Source organism: Amblyraja radiata, chromosome 10, assembly GCF_010909765.2.
Source record: "Amblyraja radiata isolate CabotCenter1 chromosome 10, sAmbRad1.1.pri, whole genome shotgun sequence".
Classification (NCBI taxonomy): Eukaryota; Metazoa; Chordata; class Chondrichthyes; order Rajiformes; family Rajidae; genus Amblyraja; species Amblyraja radiata.
Genome location: NC_045965.1, coordinates 8,460,152 through 8,472,328, shown reverse-complemented (window position 1 = coordinate 8,472,328; position 12,177 = coordinate 8,460,152). Strand labels below are relative to the sequence as shown.

At 43.8% G+C, this 12,177-nt stretch overlaps 1 protein-coding gene across 2 annotated transcripts in view; it reads right to left on the bottom strand.

Moving 5' to 3' along the window:
- The window catches only part of dennd1b (DENN domain containing 1B), a 280,956-nt gene that overhangs the window by 179,254 nt on the left and 89,525 nt on the right, over positions 1-12,177 (bottom strand). For both annotated transcript variants that reach the window (XM_033027984.1, XM_033027985.1), the window contains exon 3: positions 1,697-1,740. In XM_033027984.1, coding sequence (XP_032883875.1) covers positions 1,697-1,740 — 44 coding nt within the window. The remainder of the gene's footprint in view (positions 1-1,696; positions 1,741-12,177) is intronic.

Sequence of the window (12,177 nt, the reverse complement as noted above, 5' to 3'; positions counted from 1 at the left end):
AGAACAAGGGGTCACAGTCTAAGGATAAGGGGGAAATCCTTTAGGACCGAGATGAGGAAAACTTTTTTCACACAGAGAGTGGTGAATCTCTGGAATTCTCTGCCGCAGAAGGTAGTTGAGGCCAGTTCATTGGCTATATTTAAGAGGGTGTTAGATGTGGCCCTTGTGGCTAAAGGGAGCAGGGGGTATGGAGAGAAGGCAGGTACAGGATACTGAGTTGGATGATCAGCCATGATCATATTGAATGGCGGTGCAGGCTCGAAGGGCCGAATGGCCTACTCCTGCACCTATTTTCTATGTTTCTATGTTTCTAATTCAATGTTCACACCATTGGGTTGGAAACTGCCAAAGTGGAATAGGAGGTGCTGGTCCTCCAGTTTGCGTGTGGCCTCACTCTGGGATATCTTTTAGTTGGATGGGGTTATTCAGAGGGATGAAGATGAGATGGAGTAAAGGCATTGATTCACTCAGTGCTTTCTTTGTGGTGGTAAGGCATTGCGGTGCCTCTAGAAAGTTCAAGACCAGATTGCTTGTGGCAGCGGGTAGCTGTTATATGCGTACCGGGACCTTCATGTCTACAATATAAAGCACTGGATTGGCTTGCGATGTAACCAAATGGTGGGTCAGGCTCACGAGGTCCTTTGGGCGGCACAGTGGCGCAGCGGTAGAGTTGCTGCCTTGCAGAGCCAGAGACCCAGTTTCGATCCTGACCAAGGGTGCTTCTATATGGAGTTTGTACGTTCTCCCTGTGACCCCATAGGTTTTCTCCATGTACTTCGGTTTCCCTCCACACGCCAAAGACGTACAGGATTGCAGGTTACTTGGCTTTGGTAAGAATTGTTAAATTATCCCCAGTGTGTAGGATAGTGCTATACGGGGTGAGCGCCGATTGGCGTGGACTCGGTGGGCTGAGCAGCCTGTTTCCCGCTGAATCTCTAAAGTAGAAGTAGAGGCTGGGGGATCTCTTTCCATTTCTATCCCGATGTCACCAGTCAGTAGAACCAGCCTGATGTGATCACCATTTTAAGTTTTGCATTGAATAAAAGTATTTCAATGGGAATTTCAATTGGCATAATGTCCATTAGGATTTCCTTTACTTGTCCATCTACTAAAATTATGACTAAGTGGATGCAAGGATGCTTGGAAAAAAATTAAGGCACGTGAGAAAAAACCGTAGCATAAAGTAATGAAATCAATATTAAACCAAGGCCCCTATCATTAATCCAGCAAGACATTGGAGCTTTCTTGAAAACATTGCTGTAGGTTTAGCTTAGTTATACGGCGCGGAAACAGACCCTTCAGCCCACTGAGTCCTGCACCGACCAGCGATCCCCGCACATTAACAGTATCCTACACACACCCGGGACAATTTGCAATCTACATTTATACCAAGCCAATTTACCTACAAACCTGTACGTCTTTGGAGTGTGGGAGGAAACCGAAGATTTTAGAGACAACCCACTCGGTCACGGGGAGAACGAACAAACTCCGCACAGACAGCACCCATAGTCAAGATCGAAGCTGGGTCTCTGGTGCTGCAAGGCAGCAACTCTACCGCTGCGCCACCGCCCTATGTGTTGTAATTGCTTGAGGTTACATCTGAGCGATCCGCCCAGTGACTTCATTCATCTCTGCCTTGTCAGAGCTACCTGGAAAAAAAACTATTACATTATGAAAAAGTTAATCATGTTCAAACCTGGTCTCTGAAGTCCTCTGGGAATTTCCAGGCAAGCACGGGGTCTGTAAATAATTGACAGACAGTATTAATCAACTGTGAGGGATTAAAGGCGAGCACAGTCAGAGAACATTAATATTAAAACAGGAGCCATTTCAACTTTTCAGGCAAATACTGAAGCAATATTCCCGAACATTACTGAGCAGGATTCCCAAAATTTCTAATCACAGCACAACTTTTTTTATCGTTATTAGCAACTTCCATTCAAGTTGTTTCAAGTATATCGTTAAAACAAAGAACGGTTTGTTGTTTCATTTCTGAGCAAAGTTGATTTAATTACCAAAGTATGAATTTTTAGCCCGATACACATAAACATAACAAAGTTCCATTGTGTGTTTGTGGGCTGCTCTGTTAGTGCAGAAACATCAAGCATGTCGTCTTAAAGAGTGTTTTATTGTCATGTGTCCCAAGCAGAACAATGACATTCTTACTTGCAGCAGCACAACACAATATGTAAAACACAATATAATAGAAGAAGAAAAAATTCAATATATACATATACATATTAATATTATATGTGTGTGTATATACATACTCACACACACATGTACGTGTGTATGTGTATGCAGTATATATACACATGTGTGTATATCACAAACAAACACAGAATAATAGTGAAAAAAAACAAAACCAGTGCCCCCTATCTATGCATTTAAGAAGGAACTGCAGATGCTGGAAAATCGAAGGTAGACAAAAATGCTGGAGAAACTCAGCGGGTGCAGCAGCATCTATAGAGCGAAGGAAATAGGCAACGTTTCAGGCTGAAACCCTTCTTCAGACTGACAGACTTGGTTCTTGGTTTCTTGGTCCTCCAAAATATTCCAAATGGAATTTAAACTGGAGGTGGTGAAGGGAGGGCTTAAGCCAGAAAGGATTATTGGGAAGAAAGAGCTACTTTAAATTTAGTTGCATCTGGTTGGGTAACTATAGTTGGGTGGAGATTATTCCATGCTTTAATTGTGCGGGGGAAGAACGAATTGCTGTATACATCTGTCTTTGTAGCTGGGATCACAAATTGGATCGAATGCCCTCGTCTGCTCCTAATTGGTTTGGGTTTGGTGTAGGTCTTGTAGTCTATGTCGAGCTGACCATTTAACATTTTGTAATGTTAACAGACTCCCTAGTTCAGAGTTATTTGGAGGTTGTAGTGTTTAACAGCCTGAAGGCTGTCAGGAAGAAGTTGCTGCTGAACCTGGACATTACAGTTTTCAGGCTCCTATATTTTCTTCCTGATGGCAGGAGTAAATGAGCGTGTGGCGGGCGGGGTGGTGTTAGAGAGAGGGTTGAAGAGAGCGGTGATGCTGAACACATCGAGCCGCTGCCTGGAATCGTCAACTGCCCCACATGGAGATTGCTGATAGTTACCAGGAACTCGCTGGCACACAGAGCTCCCACATTCCGTACTGCAAGCAGCAGGAAATACAGGAATACCGAGGGAAGAGGTGGCCCTGGACTCTCTAACTGCTCCTGAGGGGAATGGAGAAGGTGTATGGGCTGTCCATGACGGGAATGGAGAGGGTGTATTGGGGAATGAGGGGAATGGAGAGGGTGTGTGGACAGTCTATGAGGGGTGTGTAGGATGGAACTACAGATGGTGATTTAGATCGAAGACAGGCACAAAAAGCTGGAGTAACTCAGCGGGTCAGACAGCATCTCTGGAGAAAAGGAATAGGTGACGTTTTGGTTCGAGTCCCTTCTTCAGACTGAGGGAACGGATAGTTTAAGAAAGAACTGCAGATGCTGGAAAAATCGAAGATAGACAAAAATGCTGGAGAAACTCAGCGGGAGGCAGCATCTATTAGCCAAGGAATAGGTGACGTTTCAGGTCGAGACACTTCTTCGGACTGATGAAGGGTCACGACCCGAAACGTCACCTATTCCTTCGCTCCATAGATGCTGCCTCACCCGCTGAGTTTCTCCAGCATTTTTATCTACCTTCAAGGGAATGGATAGGGAGCATACACAGAGTCTATAAGGGGAATAGATAGAGTAAATGTACAGTCTTTTACCCAGAGTTGGGGAATCTAGATGTGGAGGGCATATGTTTCTGATGAGAGGGAAGAAATGTAATTGGAATCTGAGGGACAACCTTTTCAACACTGTGGAGGTAGTTGAGGCAGGTACTGTAACAATATTTAAAGGATAGGTGGCCAGGGATGTGGTTAGCACATATTTAGAGGGATATGGGCCAAACACGGGCAGGTGGGACTAGTATAGATGGGGCATGTTGGTAAACACGGGCAAGTTGGGCCGAAGAGCCTGTCTACACGCGGGATGACTCTATGACTCCAACAATGTTGCTTGGCCTGCTCGCTGCTTCCAGAACACTCTGATTTTGTGTCAGGTTTGTTCTGTTCTGCAGGATGTTATCCATCGCTTCCACACCCCAACACGGCACGATACCAAGCTCCTTTTGGTGTGCAGGGGTCCACCGTGGTGAATCGGGCTGGCCTTAGCCATGCACCAACGTGGCCGGTTCTGGAAGAACCAAGTCTGAGCCGATCTCAAAGGATAGTGGCCAACAAGGCAGGTCCACACTAGTTACAAAAGACTCAAAGAGCTGGAGTAACTCAGTGGGTCAGGCAGCATCTCCGGAGAACATGGATGGATAGGTTATATTTCTGGTCAGGACCCTTCTTCTGATCCAAAATTAGAAGGGTCTTGACTCAAAATGTCACCTATCCATGCTCTCCAGAGATACTGCCTGACTTACTGAGTTACTCCAGTACTTTGTGTCTTTTTGCTGTTAACCAGCGCCTGCAGTTCCTTGTTTCTACAATTCCCCACTGGTAGCAACCTCTAGCCAATATAACAATAACCCCAGGCGCTTGGCTTTTTTCTTTAAAATCACACATATAAACACAAAATAAAATGCGCCGTAGATTTAAAGATAGAAGCTGGGCACAGATAGAAGCTTTTGCACTAAAAATAGTTCTGATTTGGTGGGCAATTTCCAAAATCCAACTGCAGGTTGGCACAGTGGTGCAGCGGTAGAGTTGCTACCTTACAGCGCCAGAGATCCGGGTTCGATCATGACTACGGGTGCTGTCTGTACGGAGTTTGTATGTTCTCCCTGTGACCGTGTGGGTTTTCTCCGGTGTCCACCCACATTCCAAAGACGAGCAGGTTTGTAGGTTAATTAGCTTCTGTAAATTGTGAATTGTCCCACGTGTGTAGGATAGTGCTTGTGTAGGGGTCGGCACGGACACGGTGGGCCGAAAGGCCTGTTTCCGTGCTTTGTCTCTAAAGTCTAAAGTGAAATCCCAAAGGGTCTCTGGAATGAGGACGTTATTTTGCATCTGGCAGCGGGGAAAAGTTGTTGTGGATTACAATATGTATTTAACAATCTATATCGATTGTCTGGTGCACTTTTCCCTCAAACCAACCTTGACCTTCAATATTTATACGTGGGCGCTCAACTCTGTGAAATAAAATACGGTGTTACTTTACGAGGCCAGACACATACTGTGGCTTTGAACGCACGGGCCCCAAGACATCCTGTAGGTCATTAGAGGCAGCAGTGAGGGAGACTATATTTCAAGTGTCGGTGCAAACTCCGACCATATGCAAGGGAAATTTATTTCCCCAAATAAACACGGGACTGTCGGTGAAAGCATGTGCACCGAACTGTAAAATGAAAATGTCCTGTTACCAACAAGAAATTAACATTAAGTTGCATACAATGGAAAACAGTTTCCATAAACTGCAAATGCAGCACACAGCAATATGCAAGCTGCTCTTCTCCAATGAACAATATAGATGTGGGAAAAGTTCCAACACATACATATTTATCATATAACTTTCCACGCAAACGTATTACTGACCAAAATTACGGCCAGGTCTAAACAAACAGTGTGAACACTTCCTCACACTGCACCATGATGCAAAGGCATTAATCAGTCTTTCATATCACTGCTGCAGAGTTATTTTGTCAGGGTATAAACACATATCTTTGTGTGATGTGTAAGTCTCTGATTCTGTAACTCCCACAACAGCAATCTGTTGTCAAATAATCCATTTAAAAAACTGTCCTCTTTGCCAGCACCATAAATTAGATTAAGCATTGCAATTATTTACGTATATAGGAAAGAAACGAGTTTGCCTCAGTACATTTGCACGATTAGTCCAAACCTTAGTACTTTGTCATGATTTATTCTTTGAAAGAGATTACATTCTGCATTGTGTGACAAACCTCTCAACACCTGTAGCTGAAGCGAGTGTTATTCTGTCAGTGTGCATTAACGACAAAGGCGCAGATGGTTCAATCTCCCGTGAATGGTCATCTTTGTGGCAATCGTACCATGAGCGTTTGAAGGCACTGGGCCTGTACTCGCTGGGGTTTAGAAGGATGAGGGGCGGAGACCTCATTGCAACGTACCGAATACTGAATGGTCTGGAAGGAGTGGATGTGGAGAGGATGCTACCACTAGTGGGAGAGCCTAGGACCAGAGGCCATACCCTCAGGATCAAAGGATGTACCTTTAGAAAGGAGATAAGAAGGAATTTCTTTAGTCAGAGGGTGGTGAATCAATGGATATTTTTAAGTCGGGGATTGACAGATTCTTGATTAGTATGGGTGTCAAGGGTTATTGGGAGAAGGCAGGAGAATAGGGTTAGGAGGGAAAGATAGATCAGCCATGATTGAATGGCGGAGTTGACTTGATGGGCTGAATGGCCTAATTCTGCTCCTAGAACTTATGAACTAATAAGCCTCAGCTCAGGAGAGGTGAAGGTGATCTTGTAACGAACAACATCGAAGGCTCCACTTGCTGGGCCTGGCTTCCCAAACACGTTTTCCAATCAAAGGATATTTCCCTGATAGAAGAGAATAAAATCCTTAGTTTTCAAACTCCCACTCCAGTACGTTGAGTACACAGCCAAGTGTTTGTGTGGATTATGCTTATACAGGCACTCTGTGACCAAATCGGATCAAGTTTTGGCTCATGCATGGATTGATCAAAAATCTACCAAGAGAGGCATCAGACACAGTTAAGGCTCTCGATAGAAAAGAACACATGTCACTCCAATCTGAACAAGGTTCCCGACCCGAAACGTCACCCATCCTTATTTCTCCAGACATGCTGACTGACCCGCTGGGTTACTCCAGCACTTTGTGTCCATCTTCGCGTATAAACCACCATCTGCATTTCTACACATGTGTCACTCATGTCTGCATACAGAACATATTGTTCTCATGGTGCATGCGATGCACACATTCAGTGCCAATGCCATCCCGTACACGAAGTGTGTAGGAAGGAACTGGTTTAAACCGAAGATAGACACAAAAGCTGGACTAACTTAGCGGGTCAGACAAAATCTCTGGAGAAAAGGAATAGGTGATGTTTCAGGACGAGACCCTTCGTCAGCCATTCCATAGACTCTACATTAGGACGCTAGGCTAAGAAAGTGGCTATGTTGAAGTCCTCGATGTAAAGACGTGACCCATTGTGGTAATTTGACGCCAGTCCTTTTTATCTCCTGGAATGGAATCATTGATACACAGAGACGATTGACTTATGTCAGTGGAGGATAGCTCTGGGGAAGTGCATCACTTTCAAAACTGGTGCTAGAATAACTCTGAACAAAGCCTAAAAGACTGCAAATAAACTTTGACCACTTCTATCAACCCAAGAACTATAACGGCTGCTGTTGACAGTTTAATAGACTTAGTTAATTGCACCAATCTCACTTTTATTTCAATGCCCATAAATGTGGTGTAGGATAGGCACCAAACTGTAATAGAAACATAGAAACATAGAAAGTAGGTGCGAGAGTAGACCACCAGGTCCGTCGAGCCCGCACCGCCACTCGCTCATGGCTGAACACTAAACAGACACACTTACCCACAAACAGTAGACACAAGACACAGAACACAAGACACTACCCTCCCCTTTATACCGCTATCACCCCTCTCCACCCCAAAAACCTCGTGATCTCCTGTAAAGTGCAAGTGTCCTGTAAACAGCCGTATCTTCTAATACTATTGAATATTCTATCAAAGTTATGTCTACTAGTAAAAATATAGATGGATTTTTCTATAAAGTTAAATAAATGCAAATGCATATGGATGTTCAACAATGAAAATGTGTATGTTTTTGACACACAAGCAGAGTACATAGAACACTACAGCACTAAAGGGCCCTTCGGCCCACAATGTTTGTGTTAACCATGATGCCAAGTTAATCTGATGTTATCTGCCTCTACTTGATCCACATCCCCCCATTCTCTGCACTTCCCTTCCATGTGCCTATCTAAAAGCCCCTTCAATGCCATTATTGTATTTGATTCCATCACCACCCCCTGGCAGTGTGTTCCAGGCCCCCAGCACTCTCTGCGTAAAAAAAAACTTCCCCTCCTTCCCCCCCCCTTCACCTTAAAGTTGTGCCCTCTTGTGTTGGATATTTACTTGGGGAAAAAGGTTCTGAATCTCTACCCTATTTAAGCCTCTCATATTTTTATATACTGCCAAGTCTCCTCATTTCCGGTGGTGGTGCCTTGTGGCTGCGGCTCGCCTGCAGTCTGTCAGTCTTTTTTTTTCTTCTTTGTTTTATCAATAATGTTAGATGTATGTTTTAGTCTATTTTTAGTTGTGTATTATGTGGGAGGGGTGGGGGAAACTTTTTAAATATTTTCCTTGAACGGATATGCAATCTTTTTCTGAGTCGTATCTCCGTCCGCGCTGTGGCCTAACATAGAGAGGCTGGCGGCCTCCAACTGGATTCGACCTTGAGGGCTCCGGTCGCAGAGCCTGTGGACTTATCATCGCAGAGCTGGCTGACTTCGGAGGCTGTGGCGGCACTGCAGCTGCGACCTGACTTCGGAGGCTTTGGCCACGGGCCCTGTGGACTGTGACATCGGGAGCTTGCAGGTCCCTGGTTGGCGACCAATTTTCGGGAGCACCAGCAACAGCAGCTTCGTCCGCCCCGAATCATAAGGCTTTAATTGGCCCGTTCGCAGGCCCTTTCATCGCCCGGCGCGGCTTAAAATCGGCCGCGGGTTCCTCCATCGCCTGGCGGGGGCTTCAACATCGGGCCTCGATCGCCCTGACACAGCAGTTTGACTGCTTGACCGCGGGATAAGAAGCAAGGAAGAGAGAATACTTTTTTTACCTTCCATCACAGTGAGGAGGTGCCTGAAGGAGTCACTGTGATGGATGTTTGTGTTAAATTGTGTTAATTGTGTGTTTTGTTCCTTTTTTATTGTTATGACTGCATGGTAACGGAATTTCGTTCAAACTTGTTTTGAATGACAAGTAAAGAAATTCTAATTCTTCCAAAGAAATTCTAAGCTCTGAAGAATTGTCCAGAGTTTCACTTTCTGCTTTACCGACACGGAAAGCAGAGCACTCTGCTCCGTCCATGCCAACAAGCGCTGAAGTTACAAATCAATGTCACATCGCCAAGGAATTAGATCACACACTGGAACATCTCGAAGGGCTTCACATACAATTATTCTGATGCTGCAGGAACAACTCAGTTTCATGGCTGAGAGATGTGGCAAAAAATAACAAAGATAAACCAACATTAATGTAATGCAAAGCAAAACAAATAGTAATTCTTCCACTGTTAAGCACTGGGGACATATCCTAAAGTCATGACAAAGTTTTAAAATATCAGTTTAGTTTTAGTTTAGTTTATTGTCACGAGTACCATGGTACAATGCAAAACTTTTTGTTGAGTGCTACCCAGTCAGTGATAAAACTGGGGTCAAGGAAAGAGCATTCACGTCGCAGCCCAGTTTCCACCAATCTTTCCACCACCACGCACAAGAAGCGACAAGACATACACCATTGTATGCAGATGTTGAGAAGTGTGTTCAGCTCTGGCTGAACAACGTCTAATCTTGTGTGTGACTCGATAACAAGAAGAAGTGATTAATATACATGATTCCAATTGAGCCGTCCACAGTGTACAGCTACAGGATAAAGGGAATAATGTTTAGTGCTAGTAAAATTCCGATCAAAAATACACCCATACCAACTCTTAAAATGTGGATTATAAATATGTTGGACACAGCACATCTTGAAGAAATGCGATTCCTCCTAACAAATAAACCAGACCAATTCTTAACGAGTTGGTCTCCATTTATTGACTTCATGGTGCAACAAAATCGTAAAAAACTACTGTTTCAGGACTGGGTGAGAGATGGTCAAGAATATAAATACTCATCTCCTATCTCCTACTTTCTACTCTTTCTCTTTCTCTCTCTTTTCCTCTTTTCCTCACTTTCTCTCTCTCTTCCTTTTTCTTTTTCACACACTATACATCACATGTTTTTCTATTCTCTATTATCTAGTCTCTCTTTCTCTCTCATAAAAATTAAAAAAATAATTATTATTATTAAAGAAAGTCTAAGCATCTCCAATGAGGTGGGTGGGAGGTCAGGATCACTCTCTGGTTGATGGTAGGATGGTTCAGTTGCCTGATAACAGCTGAGAAGAAGCTGTCCCTGAATCTGGAGGTGTGCCCCCAGTAAACTCCAACTCCTTTATAAAAGGGCACAAAGTGCTGGAATAACTCAGCAGTTCAGGCAACAAGTTCAGGGCACTGGAATGGCAGGGTAATTTAACAAAACACAAGGTGCAGGAGGAATTCAGCAGGCCAGGCAGCATCTGGGGAGGGAAGTGAAAAGCGATGTTTCCGGTTGTGACCCTTCCCTAGACTGGAATATAGGCTGTCCATTGCCTCCACAGATGCTGCCTGACCCGCTGTGTTCCCACAGCACTTCATGTTTTGTTCAAGATTCCAGCGTCTGCTGGTTCAACGGTTCATTTGCGGGCACGATATAAGTTTAGCAACGCGACACTTTGGCAAGAGAGACTCAATGAAATATTATGTCCAATCCAGTGCCCTCCATAATATTTGGGACAAAGACCCATCATTTATTTATTTGCCTCTGTACTCCACAATTTGAGATTTGTAATAGAAAAAAAATCACATGTGGTTAAAGTGCACATTGTCAGATTTTAATAAAGGCCATTTTTATACATTTTGGTTTCACCATCTAGAAATTACAGCAGTGTTTATACATAGTCCCCCCCCCCCATCTCAGGGCACCATAATGTTTGGGACACAGCAGTGTCATGTAAATAAAAGTAGTCATGTTTAGTATTTTGTTGCATATTCTTTGCATGCAATGATTGCTTGAAGTGTGTGAGTCATGGACATCACCAGTTGCTGGGTGTCTTCTCTGGTGATGCTCTGCCAGGCCTGTATTGCTGCCATCTTTAGCATATGCTTGTCTTGGGGGCTAGTCACCTTCAGTTTTCACTTCAGCATATAAAAGGCATGCTCAATTGGGTTCAGATCGGGTGATTGACTTGGCCACTCAAGAATTGGCCATTTTTTAGCTTTGAAAAACTCCTTTGTTGCTTTAGCAGTATGTTTGGGATCATTGTCTTGCTGTAGAATGAACCGCCAGCCAATGAGTTTTGAGGCATTTGTTTGAACTTGAACAGATATACTGTTCAGAATTCATTATGCTACTACCATCATCAGTTGTATCATCAATGAAGATAAGTGAGCCAGTACCTTCAGCAGTCATTCATGCCCAGGCCATAACACCCCCACCACCGTGTTTCACAGATGAGGTGGTATGCTTTGGATCTTGGGCAGTTCCTTCTCTCCTCCATACGTTGCTCTTGCTATCACTCTGATACAAGTTAATCCTCGTCTCATCTGTCCGCAATACATTTTTTCCAGAACTGCGTTTGCTCTTTTAAGTACTTCTTGACAAACTGTAACCTGGCCATCCTATTTTTGCGGCTAACCAGTGGTTTGCATCTTGCAGTGTAGCCTCTGTATTTCGGTTCACTGAAGTCCTCTGCGGACAGTGGTCATTGACAAATGCACACCTGACTCCTGAAGAGTGTTTCTGATCTGTCGGACATGTGTTTGGGGATTTTTCTTTATTATAGAGAGAATTCTTCTGTCATCAGCTGCGGAGGTCTTCCTTGGCCTCCCAGTCCCTTTGCGATTAGTAAGCTCACCAGTGCTCTCTTTCTTCTTAATGATGTTCCAAACAGTTGATTTTGGTAAGCTTAAGGTTTGGCAGAACAGTTTTCATCATGTTTCTCAGTCTCATAATGGCGTTTTTGACTTTCATTGGCACAACTTCCTCATGTTGATAAACAGCAATAAAAATTTCCAAAGGTGATGGAAAGACTGGAGGAAAGACTAGGTGCTGAGAGCTCTCTTATACCTGCATTAAGGAGGCATTTAAACACACCTGAGCAATTACAAACACCTGAGAAACCATGTGTCCCAAACATTATGGTGCCCTGAAATGGGGGGACTATGTATAAACACAGTTGTAATTTCTACATGGTGAAACCAAAATGTATAAAAATGACCTTTAATAAAATCTGACAATGTGCACTTTAACCATGTGATTTTTTCTATAACAAATCTCAAATTGTAGAGTACAGAGGCAAATAAATAAAT